This window comes from Malurus melanocephalus, unplaced genomic scaffold, assembly GCF_030028575.1.
Source record: "Malurus melanocephalus ecotype Western Australia unplaced genomic scaffold, MMel_1.1 scaffold_413, whole genome shotgun sequence".
Classification (NCBI taxonomy): Eukaryota; Metazoa; Chordata; class Aves; order Passeriformes; family Maluridae; genus Malurus; species Malurus melanocephalus.
Genome location: NW_026623645.1, coordinates 393432 through 413718, shown reverse-complemented (window position 1 = coordinate 413718; position 20287 = coordinate 393432). Strand labels below are relative to the sequence as shown.

The following is a 20287-nucleotide window of genomic DNA, read 5'->3' as shown; positions in this document are numbered from 1 at the left end:
TTTCAGAGCTGTTCAGGGCTTTGACTGTGGTTTGTTTCATGCAGAAATTCCGAGGCAGAGTCACAGCAGTGCTTGAAACCTGCGGTTTGTGAAAAGCAAGTCCCACATCTCATAACAGCTCCTCTTCCTCTCCGTGTCAGGGAATCATCCTTGGCATTTAAGGCCACCCAGAAGAGTTTAATGCTGTGACACATTGAGGGGGAAAGGGTATTGCATTCCTACCTCTTCCCGTTTGTGCGCACTGTTTGCCCATTAGAATGAGACGTAATAGTTCCATTGCCCCCGTACAGTCTCTGAAAGGCCATAAAATTATAACAGACTTATAAAAAGGCACTGTGACTGTCTCCCTAGTCTGCTTTTTAACTGGGTAGGGCTGTTTTATCTGTTTGCCTCACGTTTATAATGCTGTACATCTGGGCACACACAGGGTTGTTACCTCCAGGTTAAACTTTGACACCAAATTCTCTGCTCACTCCCTGAGTTGGCTTCAGTGCTCTTCATTGTCTGCTCCAGCGCAYGCTGACATTTAATGACATTGCAACAGCTCACTTCAAAATTCCTGTCACATTAAATGCTTTCAGTTACCTGTCCTCTTTATGCTTCTGAACAGAATGGACACTACAACAGATGCCTGGCTGCTTTTGATGAAGCCATTTACTGGGGAGAAGGGGGAATCTAACTAGACAGTAAAAGTTACCTAATTCCCCCGTCCTCAGTACTCTACTGGGTGAAAATGTCATCTTGATTAATGACTCTCTATCCTAATTTCTATCCCCGCTGTACAGGGCTACTGATAGTGGGAGGAATCCTACTTCATGTTACAGTATGGGAGGAGAACTTAAAAACACCCCAAAACATCCCACTACCAAACCTTTCACTACATGATGAAAGACTTCACTCCATGTAAAAGTGCTTATCAAGTATTACCAAAAAAGAAGAGTGCAGTGAACAGTCAGATGCAACACACTGCTGGCTTCAAAATCCCAATGGTGGGAGGGAAAAATGGTGGGAAGTTAAGCATTATGCAAGAGACCAAGCAGAACTCTGTCACTAATTTYCCCCTTGCTCTCTTGTCAGATTCCCTGGCTGCACATTTGCAGGGCAGYCCATGAAAAAGCAGGGTTGCTTCACAGAGYCTYATCACGCTGCAATCTCACATTAATGAGCCACATAGCCATTTTTAGGCTGTGAAATGTCACTGAAATATTATTTCTTTGTTCAGTTGGACCCTATTATAGCTTCTGTGGTTTTGCTCAGTTTAGACAAATTCACAGAGTCAGATTATTAAGTGAATKAGCAAAAGTATCTACCTCTTAAACAGCTAATTTGTTGGATGTTTTTAGACGCCTACTGACTTCCACCCCTGCTACAAGTTTGGCAAGATCTAACATAAATACATGGAACAAGCCATTTCCCCATTGTCCACGGCATGCTTAATGCATAGCATTAGGAAATGTTTACGGAATTTGATCCTAACTCTTCTGCAACTATAACCGGGCCAAAATCTCAGTGGAGTACATATAGGAGAATGTTCTTCTGAGTAAGAACAAAATAGTWTTTTTGGTAAGTTTTCTCCAGGAAATAATTAGTAAATGATTCATAGCTAACCACTGAAGGTGTGTCAGCATGAACASATGGATATTTATAATTTAATAAACTGTTCCTTGCAAAAACAAAGTCTTCAAATTTAACCTCCATTTTGAAAGTGAGATTGGCAAAACCAAGCCCTATAAAGCATTTCTAAATAACACCCTCTGCAAAAATCCCATGGAATTTTGGTGAGGGTCAGAGCATTCCATTTCTGTTTGAAGTTTACTGCATTTCAAAAACACAGATTGAATTGAAGCACATAACCAAACAGCAGTGATTTAACTTTACAAGTTCTTTGTTTCCTGTGGTGGCTAAGTAAGATTTCTAAACCTTGTTTAGAAATCTTAAAGTTGAAATACTGAGCTCTCTTTTCATACATTTTATGGAGGGTATTACAGAGCACCTCTCTGAATTGATGCCTATACCCCTTATACCATACCACGTCACTGAAGAACTGACAGATTGCACTTATCCCTGCTAACATCAGCCTCACCAAAGTATACAGAGAGCTGTCTACAGCATGACAGGATTATCAGAAAAAATCCATTTCTGTTTGCACACAGTGTACATGATACTGTACACTGAACTGTGGCTCAGGAAAACACATGAGYCTCTGCTTCATTTTACAGAAGTATTTATGCCCTGCTAAGATTTTTCTGATTCCTTATTTCAGGATTTTTTTCAGAATCCCAACTATTGTTTTGCTTAATTTTCCTCCTCTCTACATATGTCTTTGAACACAAACATAAAACATGATGTTTGCTGTCTTTCACGGGAAAATGTTTGGAAAGAAAGATAGTATCTTTTGCCAGATTGAGTTCTATAGCTAAAAAGGGGAGCTACTGTGTTCAAAATCCTTTCTAGAAGAAGGCAAAAAATGGCTTCATATGCTCCAAGTGTTTTTGTGTCTCCCATCTATTATCAGTTAATCTAATAAAGAGAGATATCCTGTCCCTACAGATCTCATTTCACATCAATCCCTGGACCACCACGGTGCAGGCATTGTTCCTTTATAGCATGCTCATTATCGTGCTGCTGTAAAGCAGCAGGAGTCCATGAATCACATTTGTGTTCAGCATTCTGATGGAAGCAGCGCTGCCTCACTTACCGCCTCCACCTCTGCTGGGTCGTACCAGACATTAATGTATGGATGCTGTAAGGCTTCATCTACTGATATCCTCTTGGCCGGATCAATGACCAGCATCTTGGATAAGAGGTCCCTGGCTTGGCTGGCTGGAACAAGGAAAGCAGAGAAACACAGTGTTAGTACAAAACAGCCTTYAGAGGAGGGATAATAGGGTGGGGAAATAGCAGTGCACAGCCTTTTTAGAGACTCTGTGTATGTACTTCTGCCCCTTGCCTTCTCACAGCAAGAGCTCTTCAGTAACCATTTCAGGTCAGATTCATTAGAAAGGTGCCAACATCAGGGCTGAAACTGTAAGTCCCCTAACAAGCTTCAGTGAGATTTTCCACATATGTGGATTCCACGGAGAGGGCTGAACAATATACCCAAGAAAAACGTGTTTGATATATCTGTGATTATTATCAGGATCAGAGTACACAAGTTCACATAATGAAGTCCAAAATMATTGCATTACTAAATCAAAGCCTGAAACTTACAGACACTCTTAAACTGCCTCAGAAAAACAACCACACTTCTCTGGATGTTTTAAAGTTTTTCACCTAACCTGCTGTGTGGCATTAAACATTTTAATGAGGCATAGATATGAGGCTAATCTTATGGCAACCCCTTAGAAGCAATAATTTCAAATCTGTAGCCTTGGCACCATAGTGGTAGGGAAGTGTTTTAGAACTGGTTGAGTCTTGTTTGTCCTGCATAATGAAGTTTAAATCAGTGGGGCACATCATCCTCCACTACATATATATATGTATACATTTATACATGCACATTGAATTTTACATTGCAGCATTGATTTATTTTACCTGATAAAAGATCCCATTTTGCCTATCAGGYCACAAACTCAGATTAATATTACCCAAATGTATTTTTACTAGTTGGAGTTTGTAAAAAATATAATATCATCTCAACCCACACGAAGAAATTATAACAACATATATTTCTATTGTTATTATTATTAACTGTGTAGTGTTCTRAGCTCTCGGATGCTCAAAATTATTTGCTGTGTAAGTGAAAAAGACAATGAAAGGAAAAAACTGCAAGGAGCAGTAAGTGCAAAATATTATTAGGTATCGCACCATACATGGGTGAGTATCTAATTAAATCCTTAACATTACATTATGGTGAAATATTTAGGCAGGGCATGGACGATACAGTGCTACACAAGTAGGGTTTTTTTAATGCACCATTTCTTGCTCTGTCACTGTATCTTAAAAACAGGCATTCAGGATGCTCAAATGTACATGCTTTCTGTATCCAAAAGATAAAGCACTGTTTGACAGTAATTTCTATTCATTAACYGCAAATCCAGGAAAATTCCATTATTCAGTTGTGATGTAGTAGGAGTATAAAATTCTGTGTATCCAAAAGCATCTGCTCAGACCTTTCACTTTACTCACAGAGCCAAGACAGCAGCTTGGCTATGAAGCAGTTGTTAACTGGAAGAGAATTCTGGGTCGTGTAATGACATGCAAATTGCAAGCAATTGAAAACCATTAGGTGCCACYGTGGTGAGTGGCTCCAAATAGTGGAATGGTGCAGAGCCAATGTGCAGCACAAGTCTGYAGGGTCTCCAGAACTGAGTAATAACACACAGTAATCACTCCTTCCAATTGAAGGTCAATGACCCTTTCAAGGAAAAAAAGACTTTAATATATGATTAAAATCATGGCAACTTTTCTTCTGCAGGGGGATATCTAGTCACACTGTAATTAAGTCAGTTTTCTACTTTTCATATCCTAAGTGACCAACAGCATTTTCCCAAAAGAACAGACCCACCCCAGTAGTATTAAACCTCAGCTACATCATTTTGGCTGATGCTGGTAATATCTTTGTACTTTCTAGTAAAGGTAGAGCTATGAGGCAGGCATCTGGCTGAGCTGGTATTTTTCACCTAAAACAAAGCAGTGCAAGTGCTGAGATCTCCCAGTGGAAGTTCTATTGTTCCTTCGTGTTACAAATTCAAGAATAAGAGTAAAGGGACACCTTGATTCCTCATGGAACAGGACCATCACATGGAACACCATGGGAGTATGCTCAGTGCATCAGYGATTATGTTCCCTTGGCTGCCCAAGCATCAGGATCTCCAAAAACCATTTCCAAAGCCTGCCTCTCAGCTGAACAAAACCCATGCAGTCACTGATCTGCAACTAACTGCATTAAATGGAGTGCAACTAGAGAGAAGAAAAATTGGAAAAACMCTTCATTGCACTGCAGCTGTTGCACATGAACCATGTCCCTCTGTCAGACATACCTTTGAGTTTGTTGTGTTCTGAGTCCGCTGGGAAGAGAGAGTCTGGAAAAAGTTTGGGGAAAGTGAGRCCAGCATACTTGGGTCTGTTCTCAACGTAGTTCCGTACTGTTGGCTGCAGCTTCTTCATGAATTCTGGACACGGCGTTCCCAACTGCTCGATAACTTTATTCCACTGATCAATATCTGAACACCAGTAGTTAAGGGAAACAGAATGCAACCCCACATGTAGCCTCCTGACATTTCTCTCTGTGTTCTCTGAGAATCCTCAGAGGTATTTAACTCCCTTCATAATATCTTTACAGTCACTGTCTTTCCTTCTCTTCTCACTATACCTCCAGCCTGCAAAGGGAAAAACTCTCTCACACAAGAATATTCGCTTAAGGACATTGTGCAGTCCTAAAACCATGAYCACCACAGAACAACATACAGATTCCTCTCTTTGGGTCAACACTTGTTACTGTTTTTTAAAAAAACACAACTTGAAATCCAATGACTTGCACTCCCTTTTTTTACATGCAGATAATTGCCACTACATCACCTTGGAAGAACGTGTGCACCTGCCCTCTCCATTCAGTCTCTGTAGAGAGGGAAATGCAGCTGACTTAAAGAAGTTCTGCACAGGACAAAAATCTTCTTGCACTTATCTGCTTTGTACTTGTATGTTTACGCTCTCCAATAACTTCATTTGTGCTAACTTTTTTAATACCAGCCACCCCTCAAAAGCAATTTGTCCCATTTTATAAGAACACACTGGGACTCATTTTCTACAGACAAATGATGCACAGGTGTAGAGAGATGTTTACTGGAAAATGTGACAGCTACATTGCTCAACTGATACTGACTAATGAGAAACAGGCTCTAATGCTTAAAAAGAAAGTGTATTACAGGCATTTCATACTGAGCTTTTTTTTTAGCTTGAGGTATTGACTTTTCAGTTTTCTTGTGCTAACATTTAGGCACCTGACAGGTGTTATGTAGCTTTTTCAGCCATGGTCAGAATAAGACTTACTATGCTAACAATAAAAAGCAAATTGCCAGTAGCAACTCTACATCACAGTAATCCACAGAGCTAAGAACCTGATGGCTACATGGGAAAAAAAAAGGAGGATTACATGCAGCCATGGGTACATTGATACTAAGAAATATGATGAAGGGAGTTTCATTAAGAACACACTGGAAAGAAAAGGCTTTTAAAAGACAAACATTCAAAGCATTTCAGCACTGAGATTTTTTTTTTAAAATTATTCTTTTAAGTTATTATGGCTATGAGTTTCATAAGTGTGGAGGAGTTTCCCMAATACTAAAGATGGGTAACAAGAAAAAAAAAGTCAAGCCAAAACCAGTTCTTGRTTGCAGTRGCAAYTTCAGATTAAAAAAAAAWAWTYYAAGGAAATCARAAGTTTTTTAACGTACCTTGAAAAGTAAAGACAGACTTMACTCAGATTTACCCTAAACTGTCTTATTTGAATTAAAAAAAAGAAAATAAATAATTTAAAACTTGCAGGTTTACTAATCAAATAAACAAATTAAAATTCTAAGAGGATTTTACATTTTAAATAAATTCAAATTCTGAGAGGATCTTGAATGGGCTTGTTTTCAACTGAAAAAGGCTGCTAGAAATAGCAGCAGACTGTAAAGATTTTTCTGAATACCTTTTATTTTTTAAACTAAAATGAAGATTTGTGTAGAAAAGCCCCTCCCCCCCACACAACTCCATAGGCAGCACGTAGCTTATATTATGTTGTCCATGAATTTTTTTTTTTCTCAACAGAAAACCAAACAATTGCAGCAACAATAAAGTTATCTAAGACTTCAGCTGCCCAAAGAATAACCTGAATATTTCATTAAATATTTTATTAGAAAATAAAGTGGTTTGACATTTTAAACTTGTATTCAAGTTAACAGACCTCAGTGATTGTGGCTGCACTGCTTCAGAAGTAGATCTGAGGTGCCTGAGAATACCGAGTGTGTAAATGCTTTGCAGACAAGAACAGAGAGCACAGAAATGAAGAGGCTGTTAGTTGTGCCAGGAGAAGCTAAATGRGTGAGAAAGCCAAGCTCTAAAATCATCACTGGAAGTGTAACCTGTGCATGTTGAGTGAAGKGTTTGATAAATGGTGAGGGCCAAACACAGGATTTGCATCAAAGGTTACCCTGGTACAGAGCAGCTGAACCATCTCCCAGGCATTTAATCATGGCCAAAAGGAAAATGATCTCTGGGATTACAGCACTTTGGGGGACTTGGACACATTGAGATGGAAGATGCAGTAAGATGCYCTAGACATGAGCAAGAAGGGAAAAAGAGTACAAGAAATCCCCAGAACAGCGCCTGCATGGTAAGAACGCAGTGGTGATGGAGAGAAGAGAAGGAAAATCCACATGCAACAGGCCACTGCACATGTTTCTTCTAAGCTGACAGAACAACTCTCACTAAGACACAACAGACAAGCAAACCACCACATGTGACTGGGAGATTTTAAGAGACGGAGACATCAGTGCAAAAAAGAGAGCCAAAGGTAAGGGAACTGGAGAGCCACCATGCTCTGCTGCTTGACTAGACTTGGTTCGCAGGACAGCACTGGACCTTTTTCAGCCCTGGCTCACACCAAGAAATAAAAGRTCAGGCTTTATGTCACAGTAACCTCAGGGACATGTTTTGGATAACTGAATTATCTGAATGGGTTATTGTGCTACTTTACTGCATTATGTTGCTCATATACTGCCAAAACCCTTAAATAAAATACATTCACATGCACACACACACACACAAACTGACATGATGGAGCACTCAGGACTGGTTTTGTCCTGAAAACAGCAAGAACAAAACCATGCTAAGTGAAAGCAGATAGACCATTTTTTAGTCAGATGGACACACACATTTTCCCTCTAGTAATGGTTGTCCCTTTACCTATACCTTACAAACACTGGATTATATTCTGAGGTCCAATACCTGAAATTGTGCAAGAATGTAACAAAGCTCTTGCAGAATGCTGGTCCATCTCCATTTCACTCTGATGTTTTAYACAGTCACCACATGTGATGCATCTGTGATGCACCTGGAGATGAGAAGTTGTATCCATCATGGTATCAGATTAAAAAAAAAAAGTCTTGGAAAAAAATCTGAGGTCAYTTATCAAAGCAAAGATAAGCAGCTTTCTCTAGCTGGCAGTCAGCATTAGCTCCAGCAATTCTGCAGGAAACGAATGTTACTACAGGACAGTCCTAATGTGAATCAAAATCTGCAGTTGRTTACATTAATCAGTTAGAGATTGTAACTATAGATGTTATTGAAAAATGGTACTAAAAGTTAGTGATCACATAACTCTGACAGAAGTTTCCCAGAAAAAAATAAAAACCCCTTTAAGAAGAAAACCAGAGGACCCTGTTTTCCCCCTTGAAATTAAGCAAATGCTAGACAGACTGAAAGTAGGAAAGAATTATGACCCCAGCTCTGGAAAATGATGAAATGTCTGCTTAAAAGCTATTTGAATCAGTTCAGCTGTCCATTGCCCCGTTGCTCTTTCTGGATAAATGTGCTGCTTCTGGAGATAAYTAAAACTAGGACATGTCAAACCTTGCTTTGGTTAAGGTAGGCACAAAAAAACAAAACAGACACAGGAAGTTTGTAACAGACAGGGGAAGATMATCTCTTTTCAAACACAAAATCTTGAGGGCGCCACCTTTCTAATAGTCTTCAMCTTAAACCTGCATATTCCACCAACAAAAACTAACTGCTCCATTTCAAGCAAATTTTTGGTCCTCCTAACTTGTCAAAATTAGAATAACTACTATGAACAGCTCTGCATTTCCCTCCCTAAATTGTGGCAACCACTGCAAAGTTGRTAGGTCAACTTTAAAATAAAAATTTTAATTGAACCTTTCTTTTTAAAAAGAAATCTGTTAAAAAAGACACTAACCAGCTTTACTGTGGGAGACATCAGTGTCACATTCATATTTTTCCACAGTCCCACAATTTACATATTGTTGCCATCACATTTTCAAAAAAAAACCCACACAAAAGAAGTTGAAAATGCTACCATCTGACAAGAAAGCAGCTATAGAGCATTTTATGTTCCAAGGTGAATAGTTTGAGAAGAATGTGGCATTTGTAAAATTAGACTGCAACAGAAAATACTGTGCAACATTTCRAGTAGTAGTTTCTATTTTTATGGTATAATAGAATATGTGGTGATGATTAAAACAATTTGTAACACAAATGAATTACTTCACAAGATTACTATTGATCATTCAGGAGTGAGGAGATTGTGCAGATGTCATTAACATTTTGGATGCACATCTGTGACAACACCTTAACCAAAATTTTCAAGTACTACTTTTTTTTTGCTGGTATTTCATTCAGTTGCTGAGTATCTGTGCTTACACAGCAGCAAGCAAATCATAAAATCATAGAATGATTTGGGTTGGAAGGGACCTTAAAGATCATCTCATTCCAAGTCCCCTGCCATGGGCAGGGACAGCTTTCACCAGACCAGGTTGCTCAGAGCCCCAGTCAACCTAGCCTTGAACAATTCCAGGGATGGGGCACCCACACAAAAATGTTACAAGTGTTTATAAAAGCCACCTAGGAGTCTAAACAGGAAGTAGGATCTGAGTGACAGAGCACAATCCTAAAATGTTTCTGTTGTTACTGTCAGTGAAGTTGTTAGGGGCTCAYAGTTTGCTTCTGTACCTCAGTGTACCTGCAACAACTTGGGTACGAAATCAAGAATAGACTCCTCAAGCTCAAAACACAGAAAACAAGTTCCTGGAAACTGTAGGATTGCTCCTGTTCCTGAATCAGGACAAAACAGATTCATTCTGTGTTTTCATTTGTGTAATCATTTGTGTAATCAAGTTCCTTTTACCCTTTACAAATGAGCTTTCACACCAGTTAACAGTTACTCAGCTCACCAGTGTTTAAGGAAAGACAAACATTGGCCTTGAAGCTCTGCAAGAATATTCAACAGCATACACCATTCTATATATTCATGTATCTATCAGTCAATATTAGCTGAGTCACCTCCAGCAACCTTCAGCTCAGTCATATTCTACCAGTCTTTCACATCAATTCTCTCTACATTTCCTCTGACTTCCAAAAAGCAAAAGCTGTACTCATTGTTCAAAGGATGGGAAGTAAGTTAAAAGACTAAATAAATGCTAAAATAGAAAAATTCCACGAGAAAATACAATAAATATTCAAGAGACCAGTTGTAAAAATGCATGAAATGAGTTGCATTATTGGATAAGCGTGAGTGTCCTCATTTTCCTTACATTTACATAGAGAGGGCAGGTTTTCAAAGATAAAATTATAAGCTGTYAGTACACTGCCAAAGTTCAARCAATTTGTGTTTAGTACAAACATTTCTAACAGAGTTACATTGCTGTACTGAAAAGTCTTTCATCCATTTAATACTGCTGGGCAAAACCACCAGCTGGGTGCTCATTTTTTTARTGGTTTCTCCACAAAGATCACTGTTTCCATGGAACCACTGCTCATTGAGCATGGACRCTCACAGAAAAGCCACACCAAAAAATTACTTTTCAAACAGAGTATAATTTTCATCTCKGATTTAAAGAAGAATTAATTTATTGTGCAAATACACAAAGCTGCTTTTCCTAAGGAGTTTATAATTTCTAACTGCCAATAATACCCTGAAAATCACAAAAYGCTGTTTAACTTACTGTTGTAACCATTAAATCTGTACAGCTAAGAYCACAGTAGACTTCTGTGCAAAATTTCTGCAGTCTCTGTGTCTTTTTCCATCAATTCAGATGTCCTGACAAAGAAAAGGTATCAGAAAAATTAGTTCTTAGAAGGTTTGCTGGAATAGTTTCCAATAACCTGTTCTTTTATGTTGTCAGACCWKTCATTGCATCTTCTGCATAAAGCACAGAAAGCCTTACAGCAATTGCTGAAATCTTCTCCGATGCCTGCAAAAATTATTTTGCTACTAATCCCAGAAAGCACAAACCCATCTCTTCTTAAAAAAAAAAACAATTATTATAGCCAGTGTTATAATGACTTGTGCACAGATACTGCTGGACTTTGCAGAGCATTCTGACTCAATACAGCAGCATTTGTTTATGGAACCTAGACCAAGTTATTARGCAAAATATGTACATTGAAAAGTATTTTCAGAAACTACCCAAATTTTTCTGCTCTGCATTTCACCAGCAACTCAGACGAATTTGCTGCAAAGTTTGCAATTAGATTAACTCTGTGCCTGAAGAATCTACCAAAAACTGAAACTACTGTTTCAGAATATGAGACTTGAAAAACATTGTTTCCTTTTTGTTGAAATGAAATGGCCAGGAGTGTGGCTTTAAACAGAAAAGTCCTTCCAAGGTACTAATGGCTTACAGTATTTYAATCTATTTTCTTCCCCTCACACTGGTCATATTCTTCAATTTCTGAGCACTGAGTYTCAACACAAGGTCTGAGGGAGTAGGTTTTAACTGTGTGAGAATCTTTAGTGAGCTCGGCTGTCTTCTGAAATTCAGCTGTCCTTCCTGAGCACAAAAAGCCCTGTTTATCTCCTGAGTTCCACAATATGGCTTTGAAGCTCTGCCCAGCATTTTTTCAGCAGATCAGCCCAAGTATAAGCTCATCAAATCTGGCKGGAGAACTTCCTCTACAAACACATCTGCTGCTGCACCTGGCACTGGCTGGAGATTCCAAGAGTTCTGGTAAGATGGATGCCTGGCAACTTCTGGGAGAAATTTCCTGGAATCATAGAACTGTACAGGTTGGAAAAGACCTTTAGGATCATTGAGTCCAGCTGTTAACCCAGCAGTGACAAGAGACAAGTGACAAGACACCACTAAAGTCCATTGAAGGCAGCCTGGACTGYAGTGATCATGCACTGCTGGGGTTTGCAGTCCTGGGAGATATGGGTCAAGTGAAGAGTGAAATCAGGACCCTGAATTTTTGGAAAGCAAAATTCTAGTTGTTCAAGGAGTTAGGCAATAGGAYCCCCTGGGAAAATGCCCTCAGGGACAAGGGAGCAGAACAGAGCCGGCACATCTTWAGGGACACTTTCCAGAGAACACAARAGAYAGCAATGCTCTTGWACCCCAGTCCCTGCAACATGCATGACAGGATTGCAGATGTACAAGGCAGAATAAGACTGTGAAAGCTTGTGCAGACGATCCTAAGAGCAGCTGCCACCACATCTCTCTACTGAATATATATTTGTTTCCCTAAGCCTTCCCAACCACAGGATTTAAAGGAACAATCATCCTTCTTTGCCCAAAATGTCTGCAGCAGTTAAAAAAAATGCTTTTTAAAAATAATGCACTTTGACAGCTCACCACAGGACTAAGGCAACTTCTTCACTCCTCCAGATCGTTTATGCAGCAATGAGAAGAGAGTCTCCCTCATAAAATCTTGAGGAGAACACGTGGAACAAGAGTCAAGCTCACAGGTACAGCCAGCTTGTCACATTGCTCCTGAGGCAACACAACACACCATGTCACCATTTTCTCCTTGCTCGAGGCACAATTACGTGCAAGCTTCATGCTAATTGGGTTTTTGAAAGCAGAACTACTGCTGTCAACATTGAAATGAAGTTTCATAGGAAATTTTTTAAAAAAAGTAAAAAGGAAAAAGATTTAGCACATAATTAACTGCATCACATGCATAYACCAAAAATGGTAGAGAAACAGTAAAATTTCAAGGATCAGTAAAGACCATGAGAATTTTGGACCCTGCAAATCACTCTTTGCAACTGGGATTTTAAAGGAGAATAGAGGTGGGTTCTGTTCTCAGCTTCACCCCAGKGATTTCCGTGAATTCAGATGGATTACAGGAGTGGAACAGAGCTGCAGCATAGCTAAACACCCTGCTCTGCACTTATCAGAAGCATTTTCTGCTTTTCTGCTGATGAGTTTTGCTCCTGGAATTTTTTAAGTTAGCTGAATTGACTGTTTAGTTGTGTAAAGAGTAACAATATCGAATGACCTACTCTTCTTAAGCACTGGAAAATGGCAAATAGTAAATTCTGCAGTCAAATATATGATTGACAGTGCATTTCTCATGAATATTCAATCCTTCAGCTTCAAAACTGCTTTTCATGGTTATTTATGCATAAAAATTGACACAAATTAGTATTAAATACTCTTCAAATCACAGTGTGGATGTGAAATGAAGCACTGCCTGTTAAGAAAAAATTGCTGATAGCAGATTCTGGTACACTGCCAGGCTTAACCCATTTTACGTCGAAGAGGAAACTTTTTTAAAGAARCGGATGTTTAATTACTCTTGCTCCTGTACTTAAATACATCCGTAAGTATGCTGCCCTCGAGCTCTGAGGGCTTATAGTCCCYGCTGATGGAATTATCCAGCTGCCCAACTCCATCACTCGTCTAGAGAAATAATCTTTTTTACAGCAATGCTAAGCATTTTCTGTGCAGGTTTAAGCAGAAGATGGCACAAGGTCATGAATCGCAGCAGGCTGGGTGGGAGCTTGCAGCTTCCTGCCTGGTTTTCAGCTGCAGATGGGCAGAGGAGCCAGAAGTGCTGAGTCCCTGCTAGTGGCTGCTCAGCAGCAGGGAAGGGTGTGGGGGATGGATTGGGAGAAGAGGTGGCTTTGAGGATCTTTTGCCTGAAGGAAGGCAATGGCATTGTTCTCTGTCTGCAGAACTCATGGAATGGCAGAAGAAAAGCAGAGYGGTACAGAAAACACAGAGCAAGTTTAGCAACGTATTATAAATAAAAATGGAGAACATGAACTCAATTAGAGGCCAATCCCAAACAAATCGGCAGCTGGTAATGACAATTTCTATGGAGTTATTGCAATAATAGACAGCACACAATGGTTTAATTATAGAGGCTTTGCACAAGTTCTTTTTAACAAGTGCGCAGCTGTGTCAAAGAAACCAGATTTTGAAGTGCTATTTAAGACAYATTCAATTCTTTTTGGGCTTATTTGGGGGATATCTTTAAATGCTGGATTATAAAATGTAAGTCTATGAACATTAAACCAGTTCTGACTACAACACTGAGGGATGCTCACCCCTACACTACAATGCTTCACTCACATTCACAGGAAACAGCAAATCTGGAGCACAAAGAGGTGCTAATGATTGCCATTAACACACAGAAACAAAAGGTTTACTTTCACATAAGCAGAGAATATGTGCTCCAGATAACACAAAAACACAAGGAAAATGTATTGCTCATTTCAGTATGGGTATGCTCACCCAGCATTTTGGACAAAATACAGATTAGAAATTTACTAGACAAGGCTGTGAAAATATTAATGATATAATTACCTACTTTCATTTCTTTAATGCTCTTCACATGATACTTTTTCCACATTCTGATCAAAATATTGAACCCTTTAAAATGCAAATGAGGTCAGAAGTGAAGTGCTGAAGTGAACTGGTAAGTATGTGTATACACACACAGACACACACACACACACACACACACACAAGTGTATGTGCACACATATTCAGAGAAAGTCACATAAAAATCAATAATGCCTGGAAATGTCTGTCATCTAAGTACAGAATTTAAAATAGAAAGGAAATGTGTACACAGATCATGTCCATTTATCATATTGGTCATCCTGTGGGTAGTAAATGACTGGAGTTAGACCAAGCATGCACTGAACTAAGTTGCTGTTGTACACAAGGAAGCATTCCACAAGTTGATAAATACTAAAGTGCATATCAAAGCATGAAACAAAATAAGAAATATGGCTGCCTCAGCCCTGAGTGCAGAACGGTCTCTAAGGAAAACATACATATTCCTARCCTGCTTGTCCTCTGAGGGGCTTATCTATAAATCACTCCTTGTTGATGYCAAAAATACATTCTGCTTTCCCATAATACTCATATTAGCTTATGTACTCATCTCATGYACTCATAATAGCTCCATGTACTTCAATAAAAGATGACAGACCCGAGTCCATTACAACAGTTTCTCAAGAAACTTCCAAACTTCTGAGTCACTAAACTACTACCAAGTGATAATTTTAGTCTTGAGAAGTTGTGCCCAAACTGAGGCCRTTTCCTACTTTTGTACTTTAATACCAATTGAAGAGCAACCAAACAAAGCAAATAAGCAATTCYATGAGTCTATAACAAACAAGCATTTCTATGAGTCAGGTCTGAGTCAATCAGAGATGCAGAAATGCATGTGAAACACAGAACCTCTTACATCTCATCCTGAGGTAAGCAGTGACTTGTGCCTACCCTGCTACAACCTTCAAAAAACCCTCTCATTTATGAAACACACCCCTCCCACACACAACCAAATTAATAGAGACATTCATAACAACAAAACTGTGGTCACTGGCTGCAGAAAATGGCTCTGATGAACTGTGTAGGATGTTGTTTTCCATCTCCTTATGCTGTACTTACTGCGGTTTCCTAAGGCTTTTGCTGAGAGGCAGTAATGGATTGTGGACATTCTGGTTTGCAGGGATTTTGCAGTGGGGCTKAACCCAGCTCTTTAGGTGCAGTACAGAGGTATGTCAGCACTAGTCTAGTGGGAAGGGGCAGGAAGGGAAAGGGCTGGAAGCACCYACTGGGGCCAGAATGGCTGCTAGGAAGGATACGATCAGTGCCAGGAAACAACACAGCACCTTTAATCATTTCTCCCATGATGCACCCTACTGACCACATGTCAACTGAAAACAAAAATGAAATGAAGGTAAACAAGAAAACAGGAACAGAACAACAAATAAATGAGAAGACTTATCCAATCATGCTATTGCACAGTGCCTGCAGACACAGACCTGCCTCTTGCTCTCGGCGGGTGCTTTTCTGCCTGAGCACACAGTTTCATGACAACAGAGCAGGTCTGAGAAAAATCGACTCCAACAGTTTCCTTTACCCCAGTGTGGATGAAAGACAACGCTATTAAATACAGAAACCCAAGAGAGACCCGCGGCTGGCTACTGTGTCGTAACACAACTTTGTAATTAAAATTTACCAATTAATTTTGTCTTTTTCGAGTTTTCATTTGTATTCATTACCTAGRTTTATGATGCTTTGTCTTGTAAATGAATGCTGGTCTCTGTATTCAATAAGGATATGCAAATTGCTATTCCTTTATCATTCCAGCTACCAGAGATCCATGCATATTTTCACAAGCTGAACTGCCAGAAGCCACAAAAGGAACTTGGGTCCTTGTGAAGACGTATCCACCGCTTACTCAGGGTTATGAATAGCATTTTTGAGCTCATTCAACTCCAACAATGCTTGCTTTRGGGGCTGTTGGCTCACTTCCATCAAATATCAGTGAAGCCAGCAGTCCATCACACRGATCTTGAGAATCTCATAAGATTTCCATTTGCCATGATAGGAAATTGTGATTTCTAAACAGGCCAGTTGAGACACAGAAGCACTAAGCTGTACCTTCTGCACTGAAATTCACAGAGAACTGGGGGCCTGTTTACCTCACAGAGGGAAGAGCAGTTCAGCTGGGTCAAACAAAGCTCACCACAATTTACACAAGATGAAAATCAGACTCCTTATATCCAGCACAGGATTAAGGTGGCATTTTCTCCCACACTGATTCCATGTAACCACATTACTTGCGCTGTCCTTGCTCTATGAAAAGTCATAGGGCATGAAAGCAAGCACAGGGACARACTGGTGTCTCAGGGCCAGAAACTGGGGAAAAATATGAAAGCACCATGCTGCTTGGTTAAATTTACTCTTGCAATTTCACATTGAGCAACATTTTAAAGYGCATTTAACTTTGAAGGCAAATGTCCTATCTGTGGAAATCTTAACATGCCTAGGTCTAAGGTTCCCTTGTTGCTTTATTTAGCATATGAAAAGCTTCACACACAATAAATAAATCAATAAACAAAACACAAAGAACTAAAGAAAAGGCTACTTGTTTGGAAGCAATAAGCAGACCTAGAGATGCAAATTATTGCTGCTTTCATCACAAGCTAAATGGCATGCAAAATATCAGGAAAAGATAGAGCAAGCAGTTGTTTGTTCGTCTGTTATTAATTCCTTTTCATTTTTGGAGGCTGCCTCCTGACACCACTGYGCTATGCTATGCTCCAGGGGGCACACACACAAGTTCAACCAGTGACTTCCTAAATTGCAAACTGTAAAATCAGGGAAGATTACTTCTCTCTACTCTTGAGGTTTTGGGAAGGAAGCTCCTTGAAAATTTCCAAATCAGAAGGAGCAAAGATAAATATAAGCAGCATTCCAAGAGCCTTCTTTACTGCTGCCTCCTTTTCGCCTCCTGAGGCAATTAGAAATAAATCAAAGTGGAACCAGGATATGGCTGCAGGTTTAGAAGTAGCTAGCTGGAGCCTAAGAATTTCAGCATATACAGCAGCAGCTGTCAGAAGCCCCAGCTAAGGCAGGCACCAAGACTGGTGCAAAGCTCCAGAAASAACTGCAGTACAGAGATCTGTGTCTTGATCCTCTGCTTTCTTCAGTCCAACATAAATCCAGATGTCGTAGTCCAATTAATTTTGCTTGTACAAGCATCAGAAAAAAACAAGCATACCACAATCTCTAAGCATCTGCTCTCAGCTCCAAAGCATTGAAAATGTACACCTGCATGAGACTTTTTTTTTCAAATGCAAGATATTCACAAAGACTGGTAATGCTACATCAACACAAGGAACATYCCTAAGCTTTAATCAAGGGCAACTTCTAGTGACAGACCTCTGGACGGCTCTGGGTGAAACTTCAGTTTAGCAACGATTTGCCTTGATGTTCAAAGATTACATGAAACAGTGTTAAGGATTTCAACCTACAACTTTTTAAGACTCTCTGAAGTGGAAGTGTTAAGATTTTGATAGCCCTTGATGAGAAACCCACTCTCCACTGGAATATCCAGGTCCTGGATTACTAARAGTAGGGGATTTTTTTAAGTGTTCAGAATCTCTACAAACCAGATTATTGCACCCAGCTGCTCTGGAACACATTCTTGAATGTGTACACTTAAGAGTCCGAGTAAACTGGCCAAGGACACCACCTGCCACCCTGGCATACTCAAATTGGATTAATGCTCACCAGAAACCACATGCAAGTGTCTTCCTGAACAAAGAAAACATTTTAATCATACAGCAAATCTACTTCTTAGGGCCACCTCCTGGTTCTGATTCCCCACACAGGTACTTCCTGACCCAAATGAGTGCTTGCTCATCCTTCCATATTTCAGATTCCCTCCAGCAGAGATGCAGAAGGATTCCTTCATCAGCCCACATCAGCCTTCCGTAGACACCTCCCTGGTAACTCAACTTTCTCCTCCCACAAAACTGTGGGTTTTTAGGGACTTCACAAAACACAATGAGAGGGAGCCCATGGGGAGAATCAGTAACTGTCCTTCTTAAACTCCCACCGAGGCGGCTCTTCAGTCTTGCACTCAGTAAGATCCAGCTGTCATTCAGTGAAAATTGTGACATTCAAATTAAAATTCATAAATGCAAGCCACAGGAAACTCTGGGGACCAGAGATGAGGGCACAGCTAAATGAGCTTTGCTATCTCTTCCAGCCTCATGGGTTAGTTCACATTTTCTGCCCAGAGCACTAGTGAGAATACCAAACATTCACATTTGTAACAGCTCCTGTTTTAGTGATGTGGAAATCACCCCTCTGCAAGCTGAAAAGAGATATTCATGTCCTCAAAACTGACTGAAGAAGATTATGATAGACATGTTAATGAAATAAATAATGATACCTGATTTTATTTGTGTAACTGTAGGCCAAAATATTTAGCACACAACACTGCTTGCCACTGGCTAAGGTGCAAACTCTCGTAAAATGTCAAGGCAGCTGAGTATGCCTGTCATAACAGTGAGGTTCTCTCTCCCAATTCTCCTAAAATGGACAGACACCTTGCTGGGCAAGTCCTTTCTTTACCTCCATCTCTGTTTAAAAGGACATGGTTTATAAAAATACATGGTAATTCATTGTAATACACTGGCAAAGCTTTTTTTTTACATGCTCCAGATACTGCAGCTACAAAGGCTTCAGAGCTGCCAGTGCTAAGGGAAGTCTGTGATGTGTGGCACTCACAATGACCATTGTAGAGATTACTCAAAAACTTGAAAAGGATTAAAACCCTCCCCAAACCACCAAACCCTTATTACCCTCAATTCTGGCTCAGTCATGGCAAACTCTCAGTTTTGTGACATTCCAGCCTGCTTGCTGAGACCTTGCTGAGATATCAAAACCCTTCCCTTCGTGCATGTATTTCATATATATATGAATTTCAACATGTTTTAACAAGGGTTCGCTCTGCACACTATCAGCTCAATCCATTAAGATTCCCAGAGAAGGTCTTTCTAATTTGAATAAAGTTGAGCTGGGGAAGTAGGGAGAAATGTAGGGAAGGTACTTTAAAGATTTGGTTTACTTCTGATTAACCAACCCTGATTTTGAATGGTGATAAACTCAACTAATTTCCTGAWGTTGAGTCTGTTTTGCCCTTGGTTCAACATGGGTGATCCAGCCAGGGTCAACCCAYCACAGTGCTAGARCCTGGCCGACCTGGAARAAGGCAGAAGGAAGTAGGGATCAAATCCARACCTGTGCTCTCCCTTGAAGGTTGGCTCTTAGGTTGCAATGCCAAACAAGAGCTAAAAAATTACTGTTAAATGACTGAAAAGGCCAAGGGAATCCTGAGCAGCAAGCTCAAGATTGAGCGGAGGCACAAGGGATGACTCATGCCCTTCCCTTTCTCCCATTTKCTTGTGAATATAACCATATAAAAAACCTTCACAGTAAGAGAGACCTGCAGAGAATCTTGCCAAGGAATGTGAAACAAACTTCCCTGCATCTATCAGACCTTAGCATTTCAAACCTGTTTTGCAGATCCTGCATTTCCTAGCTTCAGATCCTTTTTTTTTTTAGCTTATATTACATTTTGACTTTGAAGTATCTCTTCCCAGGTCTCAAAGCATATTCAAGKACACTTGTGTTACCTCCTCCAGCAGGAAAACCACAGGTAATGTCTCTTGCTACAATACAAACAGATTAGCAGATCATTTGAGCACACTTGTATGTTTTCATAGCTGGAACAGGAATTGYACAATAGAATCACAGAATATGCTGAGTTGGAAGGGACCCATCAGGATCAGCAAGTCCAACTCAGCCCACCCCAGGAATCAAATCACGTGCCTGAGAGCATTGTCCAAATGCTCCCTGAGCTCTGTCAGGTTTGGTGCTGCGATCACTTCGCTGGGGAGCCTGTTCCAGTGTCCAACCACCCTTTGGGTGAAAAACCTTTTGCTGATATACAGCCTAAACCTCTGTTGACTCAGCTTCATGTAATTTTGAATATGTTCCAGTTCTTTACTTTGACCCCATCAAAA

At 40.0% G+C, this 20287-nt stretch overlaps 1 protein-coding gene across 4 annotated transcripts in view; it reads right to left on the bottom strand.

Annotated features, from left to right (window-relative positions):
- MAPK10 (mitogen-activated protein kinase 10) overlaps positions 1-20287 on the bottom strand; it is a 75746-nt gene that overhangs the window by 16700 nt on the left and 38759 nt on the right. For 3 of the 4 annotated variants that reach the window (XM_057379628.1, XM_057379632.1, XM_057379630.1), the window contains exons 8-9: positions 4983-5165; positions 2699-2823 (exon numbers count right to left, since the gene is read on the bottom strand). In XM_057379628.1, the coding sequence (XP_057235611.1) occupies positions 2699-2823; positions 4983-5165 (308 nt within the window). Of the gene's footprint in view, positions 1-2698; positions 2824-4982; positions 5166-15547; positions 15620-20287 lie in introns of all 4 variants that reach the window. The other variant, XM_057379629.1, reaches the window with a different exon arrangement.